The following is a 25,984-nucleotide window of genomic DNA, read 5'->3' as shown; positions in this document are numbered from 1 at the left end:
TCGAAGGCTTTACCTTCACGAGTGCTAAAACCTAGTTTAAAATCAATTACCTCATACATGCCATGTTTGCAATAGGAATCTCGAAGGCTATGCTTTTGTTCGCAGCAACCGAAAGTACGTTATGCGGGTCGCTTGTCCCACTTCTGCGGCTAATCGTATGGTCAAGCCAGGCCAAGCTGCATGAAAAGTCAACATGGCCGCTCTCTTCTGTGGTCGCTCGGCCATCTCGGAGCGCAGTTGGCGGCGTATTATACAGGAACGGTCCTGCAGTTGCGACGTAACAGCGGGGTTCCCAGTATGTTGGATCCTATGAGAGCTATGCCGGGATTGGGGGAAAACGACATAACAGCTGGGGAAATGCAGCATTGAGGAACGTAACAGCGGGATTCTACTGTACATGGAAAAGGGAAACCGATGTCACCATCACGATGTACCAAGGTTCTATCACGACATAAGGGCAATCTCTTTTTCTTCAAGTGCCACTGACGCGCAGCTAATGCACATGCCTCCTGCGCACGCAATGTAAAAGGCTTCGAGGATCTCCCTCTCTAATCTGTACCCGTATCATGCCAAAAATTTCGTCTGATTAAGATTAAGACTGCACTTGCAACGCTTAGAGTGCTCTGTGCTCGTCTGTTGTGTTTTCTTCTAGTCCTCGTGTTTTTTGGGCAGAGTTTTTTCATTGAGGTTACTATGTAATTTTAGTAGACCATAGGGAGCACTGTGGTGGCATGTGGCAGCACTCTGTGGCAAGAAGCGAATCTGATCCAAACGTCACTCTTTGTTTATGCCGGCTATTTGCTAATAGCATGCTATCTGCGCTGTGATGCCAAACCGCAGATGCTGGCAGCTTTGAACCGAGTGAGAACGGGCCTCCGTATGGAAAGGGTGTGTCTGAGAAAATGGCAACTTCGCGCTCCGCTTCTAAAATCTTCTTGCTGCGCATGATTTGGCTGAGCTGTTCATAGCAGTGTCTGCTAGCCACAGGACATGTTTTTTCATCAAGGCCAAGTGGTGGTTTATGACCCCTTCAACGGCATGGTAAGGCGGTCCCACTGCGGTAGACTGGCAAGCTAGCTCACTTTAACTTGAAAGTTAAAGTGATCTAGCATAGTGGGAGGAGGCTTTTGCCAGGCGAAAAATGATGTTGGATACAGAAGCAGGGTAGCTAAGAACGTTACCTCAAAAAATTACCTTGTTTGTCTGTTGTGATGTAGGTTTTAGTAGTGCGCATATATTTTTGAAGGATGCTCACTGCGAACTTGCGTCCCGACCGTGCTTGAAGAGCTTTTATTCTTAATAAGATTAGTTGGAACCCGTCGTATTGTTTGTGGTCTTTGCCCAGTTTTCATAGTTCATTCCTTCGAACATTTGCCGTCTGCCTATCAGCTCAATCCAAATCCTGCTGGGCGGAATCGAATGTTGCCTTTTTGCTCCAAGTTTACCTTCTCCCAGCACCACCTAGACTACAATATGCTCAATCACAATGAGAGATAATGTTTGTTTTTTGCATTTCGTGTTTTGTTCATGCTTGCAGTCGGCTCGAACCACGGTGCCTGTGTCGATAAAGAAGGAGCCTGCAGAGCACGACGACAATCTCCAGGAGGAGAACAGCAACGGCAGCGTCGGTTCCGGCAGCGGTGGAGGAGGACTCGGCCGTCTCCCGCTGTCATCGGTGCCTCCGCGCAAGCGGAGGGCTGCACTGGCAGCGGCTGCGGCTCTCCCGCGCAAGTCGAAACGTCAGGCGAGCGTGGCTTCCGCGCGCAGCCGGAGCAGCAGCAGCTCCACCACGGCTTTCACCGCTTCCTCTTCATCCGCAATGAACAGCAATAGCAGCAGGGACGTCGAAGACATGGCAGAAGGCGCGGCCCACGCGCTTCTCAACCTGGCAAAGGTGGCAACCAGCCAGCAGCAACTGATGCTGCAAAGCAAGAATTCTCTGGTCGGGGGCGTGCGGGAACGGCGGTGAGAGCCCGGGGCCAAGCGAAACGAACCCCGGATGTTGAAGACATTGGTGCCGTTCACCATCCAGAGCAGAGAAGGGGAGAGAGGATTTAGCTGTTTTTTTATTTTATCGTTGTGAAACGGTGGTGGCAGAGCGAATTTCCCCCGAGACAGTGTTATGTGTTATTCTCGGACGACAAGGTTGCCTTTCGGCAACCAGGATGTGCCACGATTGTTGGCTTGTTGTTGTTCTTCTCCTTGCGCAATGATTTTAGCCGTCATTTTTTTTTTCTCGTTGGCATTCGAAGCACGGGTGTTTCTAACGTGCATTCCTTAACGAAGCTGCGCGCATGGCATTTCACCGAGAGCAACTCCTTAATTATCGATTGGCTTCTTTCTTGCCAAGGTCATGACAGACTGCGAAGGCGTCACATGTTGAAGGAAAGTAAATGTCAATTTGTAACGCTTGTCGGCTCAGTTGGAAGGATTCGACTGCACAACGAAAATATGTCGAGGCTGTAGTAGTGGGCACTCGAGCAATAGATATACGAAGTACGAAGCAAGACAGGGGTTGTTTAGTTCAGTTCGGCACCCGCATACTTGTTTTTACTAGTGAACGGTTGACTGGGCTAAGATTTCTCTTTGCACTTCTCTTTCACTTGTCTCTTCTTCCTTTCTCCATGCCGGCACAATGCACTGGTCACTCGTGGATTTTCGGACACTGGAGCATGACCCGTTTCAGCATTGGTGGCATGTTTTGCGTTCTGTGCTGTGGTGTGTTTTTGTTTTAGAACCCTCAGTCTTACGGTGACTTTTCGCAAGTAGCAGCTTCTCTAGTTGCGGATTGCCAGCTCAACTCTGCTTGTATGTCTTACTCTCGTGAATTCATTCTTTTGCGTTCTACACCCATGAAAAGGTACCAGCGTTGACACTTCACTATGTAGCACTTTTCTTTTTCTAATCATCTTCTCTCTTCTGTTCTTCCATTAGAAACAAAAAAAGCAGAAGAGGGAAGGGAAAAGTACATCATCTGCATATCCTGTCGAGGTCGCAACAGATACTTGCTCGGACTGCGCTTGCCGGAAACGTCCCAAGGGGACTCGCTTTCAACATTTGAAGCTACACCGACAGATAGGGACTATGTCCACAGATTGATTCAAGGTATCTTCGCACCTCAATGTGCATGTCTTTAGATAAGAAAATGTCTCGCGTGTAACTTTAAAAGGAAGAAAAAAATTTGTGCAAGCAGGACAGTTATCGCCGCTTGACAAAAGCCTAACATCATAACAATTGTCATTGCCATTCTCTCCATATCCGTTCCTCAAAACCCACTCATTTGCCCTAAGGAACACTTTGGAAAGTGTGGAGTGTCTATTACATCCAACTGTAGGGCATTCGATTCAGGAAATTCACACAATTATAATGGTCAGTAGTCTCTCGACAAATACGCCCTTAGGGGCTTAATATAAGGAAGTACACCTTTTTGCATATTTAAGGGCATAAATCAGGTGTACCTAAACAGGTGTAATTTTGAGTGGGATAGTTCCCTTTTTTTTTTTTTTACTCCTGCGGATGTGGTGGCCAAATGTCTGCTGTACTCGTTTTTCAGCTTAGGCATGCTTTTTCGCGCAGTTGAGATGCAGCGAAGCAGCATTAGCTGGGTGGAACCAACAGCGGCACAACTTCGCACGTTGGGCTGCCGCGCTTGCAGATGAAGACCCGAACAGAGATGATGGATCCAACGAACAGCTTTGCACTTACTTTTATTGTGCTTCCCGTTTCTGTTTATTGTTTGGCCTCTGTGGCTTACTGTCGTGCTTTCATTGTTGTGCCACCACTTTTATTTCCGTCTTCCGGGCTCTTGTCGGTCGTTTATTGTGTTATAGTCGCGCAGATTTCTGACAGTCTTACTTATTCTTTCCTGTCTACTGCGAGGATGTTCTGAGGAACGTCGTTTTTCTTCTTAACTCGTCTGTTTGTAGTAATCATCGGGGATTTTCCCAGCACTTCGTTTATGATCCGTGGTGGCGTAGGGAGGTGTCGTACGTACCGCGTCTTCTCTTTCTTTTCTGGCTCGTCGGTCCCTCTTCCGACGGGACTTTCGCTGGCTGGGCTTGTTACATTGGACGTAGTTGTCTGCTCCATTTGCTCTGCTCCATCGAAAGTGGCCTCTCGTTTTAATTTGTAACGAGATATTTCAGTTCTCCCGTCTCTTACGACCGTTTTCCACAACACGCCTCCGCAAAAGACTACTCTATGATAAAACGATGCAAGACGCGTGTTTGCAAGGCATGCAACCCCCTTTGCAGCATCTCCGACCTTCCCTCACCTCTACTTGCAATGGCCTTTGATTTAAAAGGTCCATGGTTTTTTACGCCTTTGCTTGAGCTCAAAGCGAGGCGAAAAATTCTTAAAAGGCAATAATGCGCGGTCGCGCACGCGATGTTCTGAGTGCAACAAAAAAAAAGGGGGAGCAGGTTGTTCTCCTCTGGAGAGTTATGAGCTTTAGGTTTACGTGGCAGCAGCCTGTGCGTCGGGCTGTTCCTGGACCAGCGAGGCACTGGATCACTTAGTGGCGAAGCGGCCTTGCTAATCCATCAATCAATCTTCGGGAAGCGTTGACTACGATTAACAGTGATCATATCTTTTCTGTTGTGACCCTCCGTTGTGAAAGTGAAATCGCGTGCGAGGAGGTTAGCCACAGAAATTTCAATCGTTCGTTTTCCATTCCCATTGGCCTCATAATCTCCCTTGCGTTGAGAATTGGAACGAGTGAATCTAGGCAAATGCTCATTAAATTGCCTCGCAAGCGTTGTACATACTGAGAAGGAAACGGGCGCCGGATGTGTACGCCATTGCCATGCAGAAGTAATAACGTGTGGGACGAAGGAAGCTGTAATATACGATATGCAGAGGATTGCTTGCTGCACTATGAATAGTTGCAGATGCTGTAGTATATACATTATTATTATATACATGTAATATACATATATACATACATACACACGTACACAAATAGATCTACATAACCTAAATGTTACAAATAAATGCCTCCTCCTGACCTGCAACGCTGCGTTGCAGTGAACGTTTCACACAGAAGGAAAAATGTTCTTGAGAGTGAGTGCATGTCCCTACCTGCCCGATTTGTAGAAACCATGACATACCACGACTAATGCTCCAGTGCTCTTAGCAGTCCTTTTTCTTTCTTTAATTCAGTTCTTGTAATCGGAAGAGTGACTGACTGGCTTAATTCTGTTGCAGCATCTGGCACTGCAGTTCTGTATAACTGTCATTTGCTTGAGTGAGCTTTGTTGTGTTTTTGTGCTGTGGGCTGCCATACGTTGAGCGCGCATCTCTGCACAGCGTGTTGCCAGGGAAGATTTTCTTTCCCTTTTTTTTTTTGTCACTTGTGTGACTGTTACGAAGGTGTCCCGAGATGGGTGCATTCTTGCGCTTTTAACGGCAGCCCCTGCCTTGTAGGGGATAGAACTTTGTGTGCATCTTCGTCTTAGTTTTTCTTTTTTTCTTTTTTTTTTTCGGTGGCATCAGTGGCACATTGTGTGACGGACGACTAGACATGTGGCGGAAAACTTTGCACATATGTTCACGCACGTGCATCTTTTCTAAGCTTCTCTTTTGCGAGTGCACCTTTTTTCTTCGTCGAAATAGAAATCGTCATCATCAACAAAAAAATATCACGTTCACGACGCACGGGACAGCCTTAATTCGATGTCGGCCAGCGTTTGTCGTATACCTTTGTGTCAAAATGGCCCGGCTTTTCTGCCTTGTCTGAATCGACCGTACAAATATTAAGGTGGCCTACCTTGTGGAGTGCTTCGCTTGGGCGTCCAAACAACATCGTGTCAACTTCACATCGACATCCCGTGCAAGACGACCCATTCAAATGGCTGCCTTCGTCAACACCGCAGAGACAGCGCGGGAATCTCGGCTCACAAAGCTCGGGTCATCCACTGCACCTCGATGCCAAAACAGCGCACGAAGAAGCACTCCACGTCGTCTGGCCATCGCACTCTTCGAAGCTTCTGCATTTTGTGTGTGCGAGTGCAGCGCGGGACTTTCTTTTTTTGCCAGTGTGTGCTTACTTCTCGTCGCATTATCAGTGACGTTCCTGAGCGCTCCCAGTGTTGTTCCGGGGGGCGGGACAGAGTGTCGGTGCGGATGTTCCCGTGGCGATTTGGTTTTGCAACGATGATGCATCTATACGAAGAGAAGTTGTCGCGTCACTGTGCTCAAGCCTGTGGTTGCACGCAGTATTATGTGCGCTGTGTTCTTTCGCCAAAAAGTCTAGCGTCGTTTCTTTGCGGGAGCTATATCGGAAAGAGTTCACCGGGTCTATTGCCCGCAGTAAGAGCGTCTTGTTGGGTCTTGGACGGCGGGCTCGCGTCTTGGGAGTTTTTGCTGCGGAGGGCGCGATCTTGTTGGCTACACGCCTGTGAGGAGGAGGAGGGTCTTCGAGTTGTTGCAAACGAGGAAGGAGCTATTCTGTGCCAAAAGCGTCAACCCCGGCGTGGTTTAGTCTATAGGAGCTGGAGCAATTGTAGACGACAGTAGTAATAACACGAACACCATCTGTACAGAAACATTATTACCACTAGGTGAACGAGTTTATTTTTTTCTCTTTCTGTCGCTTTGAGTGTTTGATTGGAGCTGGAGCATGGAGGATGCGTACTACCGTGGACATACAACAGAAAGCGTGAACATAAGAAGCGGTGCTTCGGCGACTTCCTTCGGTGCTGCGTCGAACCAGAGTGCGCGGTACTTCTAATACAGCGACTATCTGTGTACTACCGATCTGCAGATATAAGCTTGCTGGGAAGGCAGCGTAGTTACCTTAAACCTTTGCAGTTTTCAATCTTCAAAGTTTGGGGCGTTTGTGCAATGCAAAAATGCTGCAAGCTTGCAACGGTCAGTTCCCTGCCGCACCGCCAGATTTCGCCGCAAGCGCCGCCGCTTCCCAAGATTCCCAGTATCTTGACGTAAGTCTATGCCACTACGTCATCGCCGTGCTCAAGCCCTCTAATGTTGCATCAGTGTGAGTGCGCGTGTGTTTGCGTTGACGGATTGTTGAACGCTTGCAGTTTTTGAACCCCGTGGAGAGAAAAAGCAAATGCTCCTGCCGCGTGGGCGCTAGCGCGCGCGCGCGGGGTTTGGCAGATTTTTTTTGCCGCAACGCGTGTGTACATTTGTTCCTAACCTGTAGAAATGGTGATTTGTCTGGCTATGTATGTCAGGCAAGCGGAGAGTCTATCCTATGCAAAGACTTCTTTTTTCTTCCTCTCGCTCGGAACTGTTGGCGGTGCGTAGACCTTCGCCAGCTAGGCCGGTAACGTTGCTGGAAACATGAGCGCGAAGAAAGATGTTGATGCTTCCTTTGTGAGTTTTGTCGCGCGTGTTTCCCTTTGGACTGTGGTTTGTCTGGCAGCCTCTCCGTGTGCTTTTACTTGCTGCACGTTCCCCTGTGGGTCTTAGCAATAATCAACAAAGCAATCATCACTAACGAAAGTGTACATTTACCGAAACCTTTTGAGACTAACGGGAGCAGGCTCGCCGAGCTGCTTGTTAATATATTCGCTTTTAATTGCGTAGGACCTCGTTAACAGCCTCGTTTGTGTGTATTTCGTTGGCTCGGTGATCTGTTTTGAGTGTCGTGCCTGATGCAACAAACTCCCGATGTTGACATTCTGATTTGCTCGTTGTTTCTTTTCTCTCTATCAGAATGTTTGCGTGTGAGTGAAAGATTTGGACGACGTCGGAACGCGCTATGTAGCTGCGAGAAACAGTTGTCACATTTGTTCCCGGGTTTGGTGCCGATAGCTGTCGAGGATGGGAAATGGCGACTGTTGCATTCTATGCTCGATTCACTTCACGGACCACAAACTTTTGTGGCGAACTTCCACATGTTGGCACGGCCGCTACGGAAGGTGACTGGTACGCTTTACTGGCTAGTCACCCTAGCAGATAATGTGATTACGTGCGTTCACATCACTGCTTTAGGTGATAATGTTTGGCAACCCATGCATCTGTGTTCGTCCGACATGTCTAGTTGCTTCTCTGTTGCGGCCATGGTGTAAGACATATACTCTTCAGATGGGGACACTTCTTGGCTTGCTTGTGAGGTGCATTCGACCCCATAAAGTAGCAATGGTGCACACCCAGTCGATCCGATGAGCAACGCCTTTATCTGTCTTGACATTGCGGTGTCTTGCCGATAGATATCCGCTGCCGTCACCAGACCAACAGGCATGTGTTGTTGCTACTTTATCTCGTCGTTTGCATCTTGCAAGCTTCTTCCCCTAAGAAATATGTGTCTTCTACTGTGGTTCTGGTTACCCCATGTTTCCTTAACAGATACACCACAGCACACGTATTATAAAAGTACATTTGTTCGTGTGATGCACCGCACGGTTATTAGGAAAGACCGACGTACATGGAGGTTTATAAACTTGATCGGCCACATTGCGCAGAAGTACCATTTGTTTCGAGTCTTTAACCCATGTCACCCAATTGAATGCTGGCTCCTGTAAACGTTTCTCAAAGTTTCCGGCAAATTTCTGCACTTAAACCAACTTGCAATTTCAAAAATATGTCTACTATCATCAGCCAATATGAAGAGTTGTACATGGGACGAGTGTTCCTGCTTATTCAGCGACAAGGAATGATTCTATTCCTCTGCTATTCCCTTATCGCTTTTTGTCGGTAATCTGTGCAGCACTCCTCCTATGTTATCACAGATAGCCTAGGTGTGATCATGAACAGTATAGGATAAGAAAACCGTAGAATTGAGCTACTGGAACTTGTACATTGTACAAGCCTGGCTCGAATTTAGCGTGTCAGAATGGCCGTTTGCATTCGCAGTATACGATTCTTCTGAAACTAAAGTTGATACTTGCTTGCACTGGATAAAAAGCAATTGGCTGAAAGACCTTTTGTGTGGCCGATCAAGGGTGCAGTCACTTCATTTGACGTGAGACTAGGGCAGAAGCTTGGCACGCTTGCACAAAATGCACATTTTTTAGCAAGACACTTACAGTCCTAGCCGGTTACTTCAAGCACGGACCACAAACTTCCAGTGGTCGCTCGCTGCACTTCTGAAAAAAAGTGGGAGATCATACAAACAAGCCTCACACAAGGTTCAGTGATGCCTCGTGACGAGGTAATTTGTTTTTCTTAACTTTGGCCTCACCTGGAATGAGGCTGGCAGATGCACGAAAGCAGTGTTTTTCTCTTTTAGTCAACTGTATTGTCACTTCGTGATGTTGCAGAGACGACTCACTTCAGTCTTTCTTACCTCTTTCCAACTTTCATTTGTTCTTTTTCTTTTGCAATCCGAACGGAACATGCATGCTACCTTTCCTGTGATGAATGCCACTGTTCGTTCTGGAGAAGCTAGTTGAAAACCCTGAGATGTTGTGCCCACGTCTCGCGAATCCATACAGTTCTGCCATTTAAAAAGAAAAAGGTGAAATGCTCCGTGCCAAATAACACGACTACACGTAGCCACTTTTAATTTCGGTCAGTTCACAACATCTGTGCAGCTACTAGGTCATGAAGGTTTGTGAAGTTACGTTGCGTAGTGCAGGCTGGCATCTCGCACTGCTCTCATTTATGGCTTGCTCAAAACTGATTGTGGAACAATTCTTCTGCGGAAAATAAAAAGTCTCACCGTTTGTTACATGTGAGGGGAAAAAAATGGCGTCCTCCCAATCATAGAAGAGTGCTACGAAAGGACCCACGTTGAAGTACTGTGATGCAAGTCCTTTGCAGCCATAATGCAGCAATCCTGTCTCCAAAAACTTGCGGGTTTTGAGGCTGGTAAATCATACTCTGAAATGTATACTGTCATTAATCTGACCTTCACAGGTTGTTTATTCATAGAAGAGGAAAGCAAGGTCAAAGTTTAATTTTTAAATTTCGCGCTGAAATCTTCGAGCTTTTTTTTTTTTCGTATTTTGGCCACATTGGCTCAACAAAGTTTCCTAAGTCTTGGTATTTCAAGTCTGTGACCTCCTCAGAGGATAATGTACTGCACTTACCGATTACGACCCACGCACGCTTTAGTAGATGCCATCTAAATCCAAGACACGATTGGTGTGGGGACTTTAATGTGGTGTCACCACCCGCATGTTCTTTTTGTGCTGTTTTCTCTCTTGCCAAGCGTTTTCATGCGGCAAGCGCGGCGCTTTTGATATTGTGAAAGAGCAACTTGCTAATATGAGAAAGATCTTCTCTTTAGTGTCCCTTTAAGTAGCAACAACAAAAAGCGAGTATAAGCAACTCCAGATAGACCACTGGCATTCTTCTTTCGTGCGAAAATATGGTTTTTGGAAGCTCTTGAAAGACAAGGCATGTGTGTATAGGGATTCAAGGAATTCGAAAGATGACGATAGCCGGGACAAGCACACTTTTTGCGAGAGTAACCGTGCCAGTGTTGTGTGTATGTGTGAGTGCATGAGTGCATGCGTGTGTTTTCTTTTCGGATCTGTGTAAATATGACGTCTATACTGTTGTTGGAGACAAAGAGAAAGAGAAGAATAACGTTACGATATGCACATTTTTTCTAAACTGAGTGTTAAGTCTCTCCGGAATTCCGTAGGGCAGTCCTTTCGTGTCGATGCCAATACCATTGCCAAACCACAGCTCATGGAAATTTTTGTCTGCTGCATATTTTAGATAGAAAAAAAAGAAAACTGGACACCTTCTTTCTTACTTTCTTTGTTTTTTTTTTTTAACTGTTTGAAATGAAGAATGTATTTCAATAAATAGAGATGTGTAAAACGGTGTGCGACGTTCCGCTCCTTTTTCGTCTGAGCTTCCATTCAGCTCGTATTGCCGTTAAGGACTTAGATATTATAAACAATATCCACACTCGGAAGAAATGTACACAGACAAATGTGAAACTAAAATTTCAGTTTAATGTGCGGTGTATCATAAACACTAGTGATCAATCATTAACAAAGCTGTTGCTACAGACTGTCGTTCGTTAAAAAGAGGAAAATTGCACATTTTGTCATGTGACATTGCTGCAGGTAATGTGCACAGTTCGATTTATTCTGGACTTCATGAAGCCATATTGAAAAAATTATGATACTGCCCAATGCGAATACCGAGTGCAGCTTTGTGTTGGGGCAAGGCCAACTGCAGTTTAAAGTTTTGGCTTTCCGTAAGGTATCGACTACGCCATAAATCATAATTTTTGTGAAATAGGACAGCACCCACTACGCCATTATTCGTCTTTCTGCAGATACCCGCTACATATCTGTAAAGTATTATGTGCACTTTGTTGATGCTGCATGCGGCTGATGACGAAGAATTATGGCTGAACACCTTGCAGTGGGTGGGAAGAATTAAACTACACACTCATTGCGCAATTAGCGTTGTGTGATGACTGGTTGTTATTTTAGTCTTCTACCACACTATATTACATAGGTTAACGCGATTCCTTACCCGACATGACGCCTGTATAGGGTCTTTTTGCAAATGAGTTTCAAGCACCAGCATGGCTCTGTGGTAGAATACTCTACTGCGCCACAGAAGTGCCCGGGTTCAAGTTCCATTCGATCCTGGGTATTTTTTTTTTCTCATTTTATTTTTTCATGTCTATCGGTTACGTTTTCATGATTACGCCACCGACGGTAACGGCGACACTGCTCAGCACAGGAACAGGTGCCTAAGTGCTGCGCTCTAAAACACTGCACAATGTCATACGTACGCAGCACCCAAGTCCCCTTTCATGTCTTCAGTATATGCTGCTTATGTTTCACATTTCCAGCATTCCTTTAACACAGTAGAGAATACTGAATATATTTGCACTACTCAGTTGTATGAATGTGGGCAGCACCAGCAGAGCTTCCATGGACATTAAAGAAACCGACAACTGATTTTTCTCGACCCAGCTTTTTGTGGCGCGACAGGAAGCTTACCCTTCGTAGCGTTTGTAGCTGCAGTGGTTTATCCTAAACGCACGTAGTTATGTTATAGGCAGTATTTTTCGATCTGAAAGGCTCCAAACACGCATGAAGGCTTGCTCCAGCAACGCTGAGAATTGATAGCAATGCCGCTAGCCCTTGTGAAAGCTGTCGTCGTTCTGCTTTCGCAGGAGTTACTGTAGCTATGCTTAACCACCTTTATTTTGAGCTTTCCAGCCATTTTTGAAAATAGCGAGCTGTTACAATGAGATGATGTGGCTTTATACAACTTCTCGGTATTTGTACAGCGTTGTGCGCGCCTGCGACCAAGGTTGCCTGCGCCTGTGTCATGGATGGCTTTTCGCGGCATGGGATCATTACGCCAAGCGAAGGCAGCGCCACTTTGTTGCACACAACTAACGCAGGCCTATATGTACATTTTTATGGAGTAATATCTTTTAATATAAAGAAATGAACAATATTTCAGTACTAACAGAAAAGTAATCGAACGCATACACCAATCAATGGTCACGTGACCGCCTCTCACGAGATAAACTGGGTTGGTTTGAGTCAATGCGACGGACAATCTTTCCATCAGTGCAGTCATCTCATTTCATGTTCTGGGCAGTTGTCGCTCCCTTTAAGGTTGCGGAATATCGAAACACCAATATGTAGACAGCAACAGTAGTACTGGTAGTGGTGGATAAGGCGGTGTATTTGGCCACTTGGCATCAGAAGCATTCGTTTGTACTTACCCATTGATCAAAGGTGCCTTTGAGCTGGAAAAATGCAACATTACATGAATACAAAAGAAAGCAGGCATAAAAGACCTGAAGTTCCACTATAGAGCCATCGGCTTACTTTTGAGGATATGCAAGACAATAAGAAGGTAGTAACATGAAAATTTGGGCGAGTTAGTGATGCATGCTGAACCACAGCGCAACTACCGAGACGAGGACGATAAGAAGGAGGACGAACAAGGCCTTGTGTGTCGTCCATATCATCCTCGTCTCGGTAGGCGCTGTGGTAAGAAGGCAATTTCAAATTGGAAAGAGAAGCACAGTAGACAACCTGGTTTCAGGAAGGGATATGCTGTGATGGATCACAGTAGTGCGATAAACCAAAGAAGTCTGCGGAATACAACAAACCCCTTAATTTAGCCTTCATTGACTACGAAAACGCATTCAACTCTCTAAAGATACTAACAGTCTTGGAAGCATTGCGTCACCAAGGAGTACTTGGCACTTGTAAGTACCTTAGACAACATCTACGAAGGTACACAGTTATTTTTTTTCTCCACAAGAAAAGCAATAGTATTCAAAAAAATGAAACTCTGACCTTTGTTTTCTCTTCTAATATTACACCTATGATGGTAACACATGCGACAGTAAAGCTTTAATATAAAATCCAACCAGCTCCACTCTGTGAAAGCCGTCTAAGCACCTTCGCTGTTTCGACAGCTTTTACGGAGTGGAGCTGGCTTTCAGAGGGCATCGCGTGGCATGCTTGATGAGGCATATAAGGCTTTCTCGTTAATAATTTATTCATCTAAGACAATTCATTGTTTCACTTAATGATCCCTTTAATCTATATCGCAATAGCACACACAACGTACAGCATTCATTCTGTGCAAGGTTGCCGACGCCTCGAACTAACAACGAACGATCAACCGATTCTTCAGCAGTCTCTTAGGTGGTCGTTTCACTTCAACTTCCGTGCCACGCCCACGGTGTTGTCGAACAGCTCGGGACGTGGGAAGATGCCCCGCTGGTCGAGCACGTAGTGCATCCAGTGACCTTTTATCTTGAGCGTTATGTAGCTGGACTTCTGGAGTCGCGACTGACCGCAGCTGATGTGCTCCAACGGAACCTGAAAGGTTCGCAGCTCCCGGAAAGGTGCGTACGTCTGCACTGCGACTTGCTGGCCGCCTTTGAGCAACAGGAGGGAACGCACGTTGCGCAGGACGAACATGCTGCTGCCTACAGCCACCAACGTGCCTGGACGGTTTGAACAGAAAAATTAATAAGGATGGATTGTCGGTTGAGCTGGTAATTAAACACGAAAAAGTTTGGCAGCATGTTACACTTAAAATAACAGACAGCTGCTTTAGTTGGCACGCATTCATGTTAAAAGATAGGTTATGCAAATGCGAACGCAGGAGAGAAGTGAAGACTCCAAAAGTGTCCGGCGTTTGTGGTGTCTTCACTTTTCTCTTGTGTTCATAGTTTGCACTCCCCGTCCCTTAACATGTTGCACTTGAAGGTGAAAACCCAGTGCGCACTTGGTAATACATTAATGTGGTCATGAACCACCCCGCGGACTTAGTAAGAAAACACAACCCGCGGAAAGAATGCACTGCTACGAACAGCTCAGCCAAATCTTGCGGTCGTGCGCGATAAGGAGAGCTCGAAGTTGCCATTTTCTCAGCCGCCCTGTTTTCATGCAGAGGCCCACTCTCTGCGGAGCTGCCGGCACCTGCTTTTTGACGTCAAACAGCAGATAGCGTGCTAGTGGCCAATAGCCGTCATAAATCAAGAGCGCCGTTGGATCAGATGTAGGTCTTGCCACAGGGTGCCGCAGGTGCCGGCGCCGTGCTCCATCCACAGTCTGCAAACATTACACAGTGAGCCACACTCGCGCACACGAATCGCAGCAGGAGAGAGCGATTACGTGACATCACGCGCGCTGACGTAACTTCTTTCCTCTTGCCGCACCTCCCTCAGCTTCCAGCACGCTCGTCGGGTTGAAAGAAGCTCGTAAAGGGTCCCTAAACCACCCAGAGGTCGAAATTTAGTTGTGGTGTTGCAGTTGTGTGCGAGTCTACAACGAACACGTAGCCGTGAGACTTTTTCGAAACGGTGCCGTAATACCGGAGTTACACGCGTTTGATGATGCGAAAGGCGCCCTCGCTCGTTTCTCTCTTTCCTTCGCTATGCTGGATATGTTGACGTCACGGCGAACCGTTGAGGGTATGAGGAATGCCGAAAGGCACGGAGAGGAGAAGGGATATTGTTTTTTTTTTTTTTTGCAATTTGTGGGGCGCGCGCGGCTCGCGGCGCTGCCGCGTTTGACATTGTTGATCGTGACGGCACTCTGAACTCGATGCGCGCGTTTGCTTGAAATGTTAAAAGAACTGTCGGAGGTGGTTTAGGGGCCCTTTAAAGCGCGCGACAAGCCCCTGTAACTCCACTCGTTCTGGACGGATTCGAGAAATTTTTTCGGCAATCGATTCGTGAGACAAACGCCCACACTGAGGTCACTCGCGGATTACTTGGAAAAGTGGTACAAGACCCCTTAAATAAATAAAAATAATCAATCAACCAATCAACCCGTTACAAAACTTGTAGCCCCGAAAGGTCCCAGAACGTGCATCTTGCCTAGCTGGTGTTCACTGCTTGATATCTTGGCCGCTAACGAAACGGCGAGGACACTGGAAGGAACGACAACACGGGCGGTTCAGACTGCCCGGATCAGACTGCCTGTGGGCTGATGGAGACATATAAGAAAGGTGAATACTGTGTTAGCGATACATCCATTAGACTGCTTCAATCGGAGATATGCTTTTTGATAAGTGGTTGCCCAGCTCGGCTGATAAGTAGATATGTTGGGTTCTGCGCATGTCACAATTGTCAACATATTGCTACGTGTTGCTGTGATTAAATAAGTTGAAAGTTTACCTCCAGTGTTGTCGTTCCTTACACTGTCCGCGTCTTTTTCTTAGCGGTAAAAAAATGTCAAGCGTCAGAAAGGTGGACGCCTCTTACGGGTTCCGGTAGTTACTGCATATGCACCCTACTGAGCATATACAGTAACTAGATGTAGTAACCTCGGGTTTGTAATAACCTAGATACAGTAACCTAGAGTTACTGTATATGCTACCTGCGGTAGCATTTCCGGTACCTACCCATTGCAGTGCAGAAGGCGACCAGGCCGTAACGGTACGGCTGAGTGGTCAAGCGCTCGCGCAGGAACTGGAACAATCCGCCGAGCCTCCCGCTGGTGTCCACGTCCGGTGGAGGGGTCTCCTGGGGATCGGTGATCGAGTAACAGACCTGACCCATGTAGGCCCAGAGGAACGCCTGCGAAACCGTGAACATCCGCAGTGCCGCGAACACTCTGAAGTTGTCGTATCGGTAGATCTCCGTGTGTTTGGCGACGTTCGTGTCCACTTCGAAAGGCAGCTTCGCCGACGGTTGCCCGGACGAACTGTTCGCACGGCGCGTCAGCCGTAACGGGTACCTGGCGCAGCCGCAGGCCGGCGAAGGTGCTGCTGTCCGCACGCGCAGAAAGTTCGGCGTGAAGCGCCCCAGCCCCTGGCACAAAATTATGAGTCGCCCGCTCATCGCGTAACTGTGTTCGCTGAACAACGAAAGGTGACAGAAACAAGGCGAAAATGCAATTTCGCGCTCACGAATTCATAGCGCAACTTCAACCACACTCAACGTTTTTAGGTGTTGACCACACTTGAAAACACGCATCCGATGGGCGCGGCCATTTTAACTAGCCGATCAGATTGACTTGCCTACTGACGGCTCCGTGGTGATTTCGAGTGTTGGCAAACGAAACAGTAAAATTTGGCGTCAAAAAGCAGCTAAGAGAGTTCGTGCATGGTCGTGCTTGGCGCGTACTAAGAATGAAGGAAGGAAACCTACTTTTTCTATGCTTCGTGATGCCATTATAGTGGCTAAAAAGTTTTTCTAGCGACTGCCGTGAATGAAAATAGGGGCAGTTTGATAGTAGGGAAGCTGCGCCATTTGCCATCCAAACGGAAAAAGATCGAAGCTCCGGGCTCCGGTCACTTTTGGCGGGCGCTTTCGTTTCGCCGTTTCGCTCTGCGAGCGTGGCAGAATTGGTTCTGGACGCTTTTATCTCGCGTTTTTTTTTTTTTTTTTCGCTGTGACTGCCGCTCCTTCGTCATCCTGGAAACCAAGCACGTCGTGCTGTTGCGCTGCGAACTGTCGCAGGCACTTTAGAAAACACGAAGGGCCGAGAACCGCCCATCATGTTTTACCGTTTCCCCGGGACGTCAGCAGCGTAATGCTTCACAACATAGTATAAACAGGTACGGTGCTGTGAGTACCACGTATTGATACCACGTATTTGTATTACTAGTGGTGTTCTTGCTATGTGTAAACAGCAGCAGCATGTTTACATGTTTATGTTCTACGCAATATGTGTTGCTACGCAATAGATATAAGTACTCAAGCAGCGATCTTTTAAATGCTGCTACACGTAAGTGCTGCGCAGATTGCGAAGAATCGTGAGATGCATGCTACGGTGGTCCATTATGCATTTATAGATCCGGCACTTGGTGCCTGTAAGTTTAAAGGTTTCTACTAGGGTACGATGGGTTCCGGAAAAAACGTCCCCGGAATAAATGTCCCCGGAAGAAACGTCCCCTGAATAAACGTCCCGGAAAAAATGTCCCTGGAAAAAATGTCCCCATTTGCATTGTCGGAAAAAACGTCCCCATACGGGGGCCCTCAAACGTTGCGCCTTTAAGACGCCCAAGTGTTCATTTCTCACTGCAAAAAAAAAGAAAAGAAAAGAAAGATCCGCGCGAAGATTGCAGTTCAATGAAATTCAAGTTTACTGCTATGTGGAACGCCTACCTCGGCCACTGTTGATGGAGGACACAGGACGAAAAATCATGCGGAGGCCTGGAACAGAAGGCTGGGAAGCATCGCGCACCACAGCCGCCCAACAGTGTGGAGGGCCTCCCCTTACAAAAACAGATTAGACAGCTATAGATGGTCTAAAAATGTGTTTAGGTCTATAGAGTGTCTAAATGCATTTTTGTAAGGGTCTGGCGCCTTGCGCTCGGAAGTAGCCACCGTAACAATAAAAAGAAAGACGACCCAGTCTCAGTCGGTGCACTCCCACAGAAGAAGCGCAAATCAGCGGTCATGGCCATGCAGCAGTGTGTTCGCAACCTGGTGAGGACTATACTGCCGGGACTACGAAATTGAAGATGTCCTGAGGGCTATTTACATACGATTCGGTATTACATTCATTCTTTTCGAACACAATGTGGCCGAAAACTTGCGAAAGGTCGAATAAAGAATGCAGTGTTGTCAAGTGAGTTCGCACAGGATTCGTTTTTCGGTAATTTTTTTCAATGGGGACTTTTTTCCTAGAGAGCCATGCCAGCGGGACGTTTTCTTCCGGGGACGTTTATTCAGGGGACGTATCTTCCGGGACGTATATTCCGGGGACGTTTTTTCCTACACCCAGGGTACGATATATGCATATCTCGCAGAGGCATGCACTCTAGCTGTAACAGATTGTGCGTTGCTGTAGAGGTATTGCATGCTTCTTCCGTACTGAAAGGTATAGACCCTTTTCGAAAAAGGGCGCCCCTAGCGCCGCGCACGCAAACTACAGTCTGCCGCCATTGTGGGGACACCGCAGCAGACGACGCAGGCTTCGGCAACGTGCCAGTGCGTGATATTTCAGCACCGCCGAATCGTGAACTCTCATCAACGTTTTTCGTAGAGACGGCTGTGCTGCAATGGTGCAGACGTGCTGCGTTCCCATGTGCCACCATCGAGGATATCGCGACGAGAACAGCGATAAGTACGCGATAAAACTTGAACAACAAACGCACGTGCTCTCTGCTCCGTACGTGGTGTCAAACGTACGTGCGGAAGGACGCCGCTTTGTAAACGCGCTACAGAAACGGACCGTGCTTATTTCACAGCGCCATGTGTAGCCTTGCTTTTAAGTGGCCTGCATGCGGTGAACTTGCGATAGATTGTTTGTGCAGAAATACTGCGAGGGTTCGTAAGGCCAGCCAGAAAAATAAAAATGAAGTTGCGTACCGTCCATTCAGTAGCGACAGTACTCGCATACCGTAAGCCACGTGTCAACATTTTTTAGTACATACAAGCAGGGGCGTAGGCAGAATTTTTTTTCGGGGGGGGGGGGGGGGCACCACCTTGATCTGATGTGTGGGGGCCGGGCAGGCAGATGTGGTCGAGTGTCATATTGTGCTCTGTGTGCCACGGCAAAAAAAAATTCGGGGGGGGGGGGGGGCACGGGCCCGGTGTGCCCCCCCTGGCTACGCCACTGCATACAAATATACATATAGAGAAAAGAACTGGTCATCTCGGCTTCATCTCGAATCTATCACGATCCAGACAACGGCGCACACACTCAATCGAAATGACGGAAACTTTCCACACGCCTACACACGTTGCTTACGTCACATTTTATAACATACATACCCGGACCGCTCACACATTTTTCACTTGTGAACAAGGCTCCCGTACGGGGGCCGAAACGTCGTGCTTTTATTTGCTTTTAATCGTGGTCAGAGTGTTGTTTTGTCTCCGCAAATATACCCAACGCGTGGCGTCCGGAAAATAGTTGCGTGGTGTGGCTTGCGGCAGACCCGCAGGAATTTCACCTGTTGCGGTCGCATAGTTCCGCGACAGCGACGTCCTTCCTTTCCTTCGGTGAGAAGTTTGTAGCTTCGGCGAGCCTTTTTTTCTGGTCCGGGCGCGCACGCGAGTTGGCTGTGGTCACGGTCCCGCACCCGCGGCAGTCGAGCCAAACTGCTCCTCCAACCCGTTGAAGGGTACAAAATGTTGCTCATTGTGCATAGGAAGCACCTCAGAAAGACCAACGGAGAGTACTAAGAGCTCGTTCAAGCACGCAAACGGCGAGATTTCAGCGGATGACACGGAGAACTAGGCGCCAACACAAACATCACAGCACTCACGCATTTGACGGCTCGCTTTCCATGCCCTCACGATGGCGCTGGCTATCCCATGCTCCTTTGCGAAGCGAAACTGACGAAAAGCCCACCGTCAGGTGGCGTATTTATGAAAAGGGTCTATATACACAAACGAAGCAGTATTTCAAACGTCAGCATTGCAGTCACATGACTTAAGTTTAGTGAACAATTAAGTTTAGCCGAATCTCATACATGACGGCGACTGTACCATAGCGTCTGGCATGTTTTAGCATTGCCAACGGAATTAAATTCCCGAACAGCTAGAAATGAAAGCCCAGGTAGCGGACTCCTGTACGTTAAAGGGGTCATGCTCACGCTCACCCAAGTCGCGGTTTTCAGCAAAAAAAAAAAAAATATATAGAAGTAGATGGTCTATTGTGCCTATACATGTTTGAAAAACGGACAGTTGATGAATATTTCAGTGCAAAATAAGCCCTAGAAGCTGCGACCGCCATTTTGCCATGGCGTGTGTAACGTCATGTGCTGCATGGAGTGGGGTCGTTGTCTTCTACCAAATTTTTAGCCACTGCAAAGGGTTGAATTTCAAAGACAAGCTGAAGAAAGCTTAAATAAGCTCGATTGCACGCGCAGCTGAGCACGGAACAAAATCGTTCGCCGGAATGCTGACTCTCGCACAGCAAGCAGCTTAAAGGGGTACTGACACAAAAATTTTGGCCTCGCGTTTTTTTGCTGCAATGTGTTGCTGGGGGCCTGTTAGTCATAACACGGCACATCGTTTGCTGCAGCGTGCGACAGATTATTAATTACAGGCTCCTCATTACCGTCCAGTGTCAGTTTCGGTTTCAAAAACGACAAGCCTCCGGGTGTAACTATCACCACCTAGCGGCTGCAGCGCTCGATCACCTCAGCACACAGAAGTGTGACGCACTTCCGCGCTATTCGCGTCGTCTCCTCGTATTCGCACGCTTGCCGCACGTGCATCGCGATGTCGTCGCCATCATCGTCCTCGTTATCGTCGTCCTCCTCATCGTCATCTGTTGGCGACGATTTCCTTGAGACACCAACAGTGCAGCGGCGAGCGCGTCAAAACAGAAATGGCGGCTACGACGTCATCATAACTTGTTGTACCGGCTACAACGGTTACGTAGGGGAAGTAGGGGGGTCACCTCGGGTCACCTCCGACACCTCCGAGGGTGTCAATGCAACAGGTGCGGCCTATAATGCTGGATCGCGCACGCGAACTTCGAAATTCATATAAAATACCTTCCAAGCTTTATTCGCTGTCGATATTTTGCAGATGGTACACGCACACGGAAATCAATCCAGCAGGCTATCTCGGCCGCGAAATTTTGTGTCAGTACCCCTTTAATTGTTACGTCACGACCAGTGTTGCCCGACTCTCAGGCCACTCGCGTGTTTATCAAAATATTCAATAATAATTCATGTGCTTGAACAAATACGCCAAATTCTTGAATTTCAAAGACAATCTGAAGAAAGCTTAAATAAGCTCGACTGCACGCGCAGCTGAGCACGGAACGAAATCGTTCGCCGGAATGCAGACTCTCGCACAGCAAGCAGCTTAATTGTTACGTCACGACCAGTGTTGCCCGACTCTCAGGCCGCTCGCGTGTTTATAAAAATATTCAATTATAATTCATGTGCATGACCAAATGCGCTAAATTCTTGACGGCTTGTTAGTGAACACGCAAGGATTAACCAACTTATAACACAGATTATGATGGAAAATTTGATCTCATGGTCCCTTTAATTTCTCACTAGGTGTCATGGCGGATCGGTGACGTCGATAGAAGACGTGGACATCCGTCCACGCACAGACCACATGTCAACAAATCTAGGCGCACGGCTTCAACAGCTCTGTGAGTCCACTTCTGTCTCAATAGCGAGTCAATATTCACACGCGCAAATCGTTCAAAGGTTGCATGTGAGGTGGGTAGAACCTGGGCGCGACGCGAATTAACTTCAGGTGTAGCCGACGGACAACGGGGTGAAATCGAAACAATAGGCCTGTCGAAGTGTCGCGGAGAAGGGCATGGCAAGGCGCACGTTTAACTGATACAATTGGTATCGATTGCATGCGCACCACAATATACGTTGCTTTCGCTGTAAGCGTGTTTAACGAGCTGGGATGGGAAAGCACGATCTACCAAGCTCACAGCAGACACGTGCCGCGGGCAGGTATAGCGGTAACACTGTTTGCAGTGCGAACGTACCACAGGAGCGCGAACGTCTTTCAAGTGGCTCCACAGCTGTCTCTTGTAGCTATATAGCTTGGTGACGAGCTTCTTGACGAGCCGGTGTAAAAGTCTATAATAACCTTGACACTTCGCTCGCACTGTCCGATCGATCAAGCTGGTAGTAGACACACAGGCATGTGAGGCAGCATTATTAATATATTCACACGCGCACATCGTTCAAAGGTTGCTCGTTATACTCCCACCTTCTTGTCACGAGCTCCTCAGTAAGCTTCTAAGCAAGCCTGGGGTCGATTCGCTTTGTGACGTCACTTCAGGTCGATCAAGCACATGGGCATGGAATGTAGTCTAGATAGTTCGGAAAGGTTAGAAAACTTACGCCACGTCATATGGTTTGTAACGTTTCGTATATTGCTGTCACGAGTTGTTCAGTAAACTTCCAGGCAAGCCTGCGGTTGAGTCGCCTTGATGCGTCGCTCGCAATGTCAGCTTCTTAACGCCTAGGACAGAGGCAAGGAACGCAGCCCGGACGCCGGTTCACACACGTCCGCCGGTTCACGTCAAACGTCCGCCGGTTCTTTATGGTTTAGCGACACGTGACGTGTATCTTTCAAGCGTTCCGTCCAGCTATAAGCTCCCCTTCTGGCCCGCGGTCAGCTGGGCCGAAATCTGCGAGACGAGCCTGCGGTCCGCCCTCTCGTCGACGTCGTCCGTGAAGTCCAGCACGGCGTCCAGGGCCGAAGGCACCGTCGTCCGCGCGCAGTAGCAGGAGCGCACGTCTTCCACGAGGGCCTCGTACGCGTCGATGTCGCGGAGCAGGCGTCGCGCCTCGGCCACGGTAGGCTCGTCGGGATCCTGACAGACGCGGATGGCGAGGGCCCCGAACAAGCCGACGGCCAGCAGAAGGCCCATGCTGACCAGGGCGTCCAGGGTCGGACGCCGCACCACTTTGTTCCTTTGCTCGTTAATATGGCACATGCCCACTCTGCTGGATGATGATGATACTCCTTCAGATATGGCTCGTACCCACTATGCGAGATTGGCCAAGAATTGTTCATATGAAATTTCAAATATGTGTAGTATTAACTAATGATTAAACAGAAAAGAAAAGCAAGCGTATAACGGAAAGAGTGCAATAATTATTGACTTGTGCATTCAAACCAGACAGCTAAATGGTTATCCTGAAGATGAATTAGAATGCTGGAATTAAAGTGTATTCTAACGTGTTTTTTTAGTTGTTGATTCATTACTGCTATAAGAATACTCATAGAAATAGGGATTTAAAATCAAATTCGTTTTGTTTCGCGAAGGAAAGCACAAAGAGCATCAAAAATGTTCCTGTCTAGAGCCACCTTCTTTGTTTCCTCGTTAATATGACACAAAACCACTCTGGGGAATTCGCCACCACTTCAGCATCTGAACATTTCAGATAATAATTTATATAATGCATAATAATTTTAAAAAATGAAAAAGAAAAGTCACACAGTCCGTTCTGCATTTTCCTATAGACGGCTCAAAGGCGAAAGCCGTCTTTTACTTCTCAGTCGATAAGGGATTGAGTCAGGGATTGAGCCAGAGCGTTTGCAGCTTAGACTTTTTATTTCACGTCTATTTTAAACTGCACAATATTGACTAATTTTCTGGTGTAGTAATGCAACTCTCTAGCCCGTGTTAAAACAGTTCCGAAAGGAAGGCAACAGATACAACCTAAGAACGAATGTCAGCTCCACCCACAGCTATCGCTCTGACTCCCACAGAAAATTTGCATAAATGCTCCATCAAATAGCGCTTACTTATTTCCATGACGTCAAGCATTTCTCTGGCGTTTCAGATAGATCGCTTTCCCATACATACGCGCGTTTTTGTCGCTGATTTTAGATCAGAAACTTGAACGTCCTGGTAAGTTTCATCCGAGATTCTGACATCGCTGCTCGGCCAGACGAACCTTGAACTCTTAATTAATATGCGTAGTATTTACACTAGCCGCGAAAAAGTACTTACGGTTGGAACGGAAACCGGTGCTGTGGGCGGACCTTACATTTTAAGTGCGTAGCACTTTAGGGTCCCGGCTTGTCGTCCATCTGCTGTCTCATGGTCACGCAGTGGTCAATGCAGGTCTAAAACAAGGCTAACAATGCTCAAAACCAGTGCGAAATAAACTAACGAGGTATAAAACAATGTAAACTATACCGAAATACGAAGGATTAATCGAAATAGTTTACCTAAAATCGCGAAAAACGCTTCTGAAACATCCGGCTGATACCCGCGCCGCGCGAGAGAGGGCGCCACCGCCTCGGCAAGAGCGCGATGACTAGCGCCGAGGGAATCGCTGGGTTGCCCGTGCTATGCAGTTCCGCAGGTTTCGCGGTAGTGGAGCAGCATTAAGCGCAGGATTTAGAACTACACCAGGGCCTACGCAAGTACGACACTGGCGCAGGATTTAGCGCGCGATTTATAACTACTCCAGACCTACACAATAACTACATTAGTTTTTTTTTTCTTCTTTTTTTTGTGAACACAACCGCCTATGCCAGCACCATCAGCTTTTCACAGGTCAGCCAATAAAAGCTTCGCTTGCAAAAAATGCAGCCAGCTGCACTCCGTGAAAGAGAGAGTGAGAGAAACGAAAAGGAAAGGGTGGGGGGAAGTGTTAACCGAGCTTTGGCTCGGTCGTCTACCTTACACGTGGGGTGGGGAAATAATAGATAGGATAGAGAAGAAAGAACAAAAGTAAGAAAACAAAGAATCGAATAGTTAGTGTGAACACACACAACACGAACTATAGCGCTGGTAGTTCACAGACGCTCGTGAAGTCCAGCCTTCTTCAAGTAGCACAATAGGGCCATCGTGGCCTTGCGTACGCACGAAACTGCGGGCCGAGGTCTTATGTTGTAACCGAGTATAGCTGTTCACAGCTATTGGATAGGATTACCGGTACAGATAGGTGGAAAGCGTGCAGAGTTTCTGTTGGGCAGATTTGAAAAGGAGTCAGAAGACAAGGTAAAGGTGGCAAAAAGTAGTCGTGCCATTTTATTTTAACGCTGAGTTTGTCGCCGAATAGAGAATAGGCGAATAGCGTTTCTATCATGGAACAATAAATATCATTTCGAATAAGCTGTACGTAGAACAAAGAGCACATTTTCCCGTCTTGACTTGTCCAAGCCACAGGTAATTGCAAATAAAAATATAATAAGCAAATAAGTCAATAAATAAATAAATCTTCAGTGTGTATTTACGTAGTTTATCTAGAATAGAGTTTTTGCCAAAGTAATTCAAGAACGTTCTAGCCAGCAACTCAGTCGAAACAGTAAACGTCGAAGCAGTTTTTCCTTGAAGCCGCAGACCGAAACTGATCCGTAGAGTTACCGTAATACCAGTCCAGCTTAAAGAACAGTGAAATCTGGTTGAAACCGAAACAGCCTCGCTTCGTTGCGGTTTTCTGCTTTTGTCAAGTTCAGTTGAGAGCACGCGCTGCGCATCAGAATTAGAAACTGGGCGTAGCATTATGGCGGACAGCCGTAGGCGTCCGCCATGATGCCATGATATCCGCAAAGGGGTGTTACATGCTCTATTACAACTGGTTAAACCTAAGAATAGATGTCAGCTCCGCCCACATCCATGGCTGCCCATCCCACAGAAAATTCGCATATATGCTCCATCCAATAGACCTTATGCAAAATCTGCTGCCATCTAGCGGCCGCCGTGCGTATTTCCGCCATGTTGAAGGCTAAGCGCGCTCCGTACGTGTACTATGTGTATACACATGGAGCGTACGTACGTACGTAGCCACATGTGGCGGCTGATAGGAACGGCAGTGCCGACATATTTTCGTGTGCCGTGTAGCTCGATCAGATTGAGATGCTGAAAATAGCTTTGAAGGAAACTAACCTCCATGTTATTAGATTTCTGCTCGGCCGACGAGAAGCAGTAGATCGTTCCGTGGCTCTGGCTGCTGCTTACGACTAACGCCGGGTTTACGTTCGCCGTTATTAATAGATGCGCCATGTGGCAGCATCGGCACTCATCAGAGAATGCTCTTTCCCGTCATGCCGTGGCCACTGAGCCAAACGTAATGTTTTAGGTATACTAACGACGAACCTTTCACTACCGATACGCGTAGTATTTACATTACCGGAGAAAAGGTGCCTACGGTTCGAGCCGATACCAGCTAGCACGACTGGCTTTCACAGGTGAATGGCAAG

General features: G+C 47.4%; 2 protein-coding genes across 2 annotated transcripts in view; one reads left to right on the top strand and one right to left on the bottom strand.

Moving 5' to 3' along the window:
- Nucleotides 1–10,740, top strand: part of LOC119374853 (forkhead box protein N3-like) — a 64,275-nt gene extending 53,535 nt beyond the window's left edge. The window contains 1 exon segment of the mRNA XM_049411116.1: nt 1,538–10,740. Coding sequence (XP_049267073.1) covers nt 1,538–1,969 — 432 coding nt within the window. The 3' untranslated portion in view covers nt 1,970–10,740.
- Nucleotides 10,741–13,393: 2,653 nt separating this feature from the next.
- On the bottom strand, nt 13,394–16,381 carry LOC119375632 (transmembrane protein 223). The gene is made up of 2 exons (XM_037645858.2): nt 15,775–16,381; nt 13,394–13,867 (listed from the first exon to the last, which is right to left on the bottom strand). Exons 1-2 carry the CDS (start codon nt 16,211–16,213, stop codon nt 13,572–13,574), a joined length of 735 nt encoding a protein of 244 aa, XP_037501786.1. The 5' UTR covers nt 16,214–16,381; the 3' UTR covers nt 13,394–13,571.
- Between the last annotated feature and the right edge of the window lie 9,603 nt (nt 16,382–25,984).

The sequence above is a fragment of the Rhipicephalus sanguineus genome, chromosome 11 (assembly GCF_013339695.2).
Source record: "Rhipicephalus sanguineus isolate Rsan-2018 chromosome 11, BIME_Rsan_1.4, whole genome shotgun sequence".
NCBI classification, from domain to species: Eukaryota; Metazoa; Arthropoda; class Arachnida; order Ixodida; family Ixodidae; genus Rhipicephalus; species Rhipicephalus sanguineus.
The sequence above is the reverse complement of the archived record's forward strand: the minus strand, read 5'-3'. Positions and strand labels throughout refer to the sequence as shown.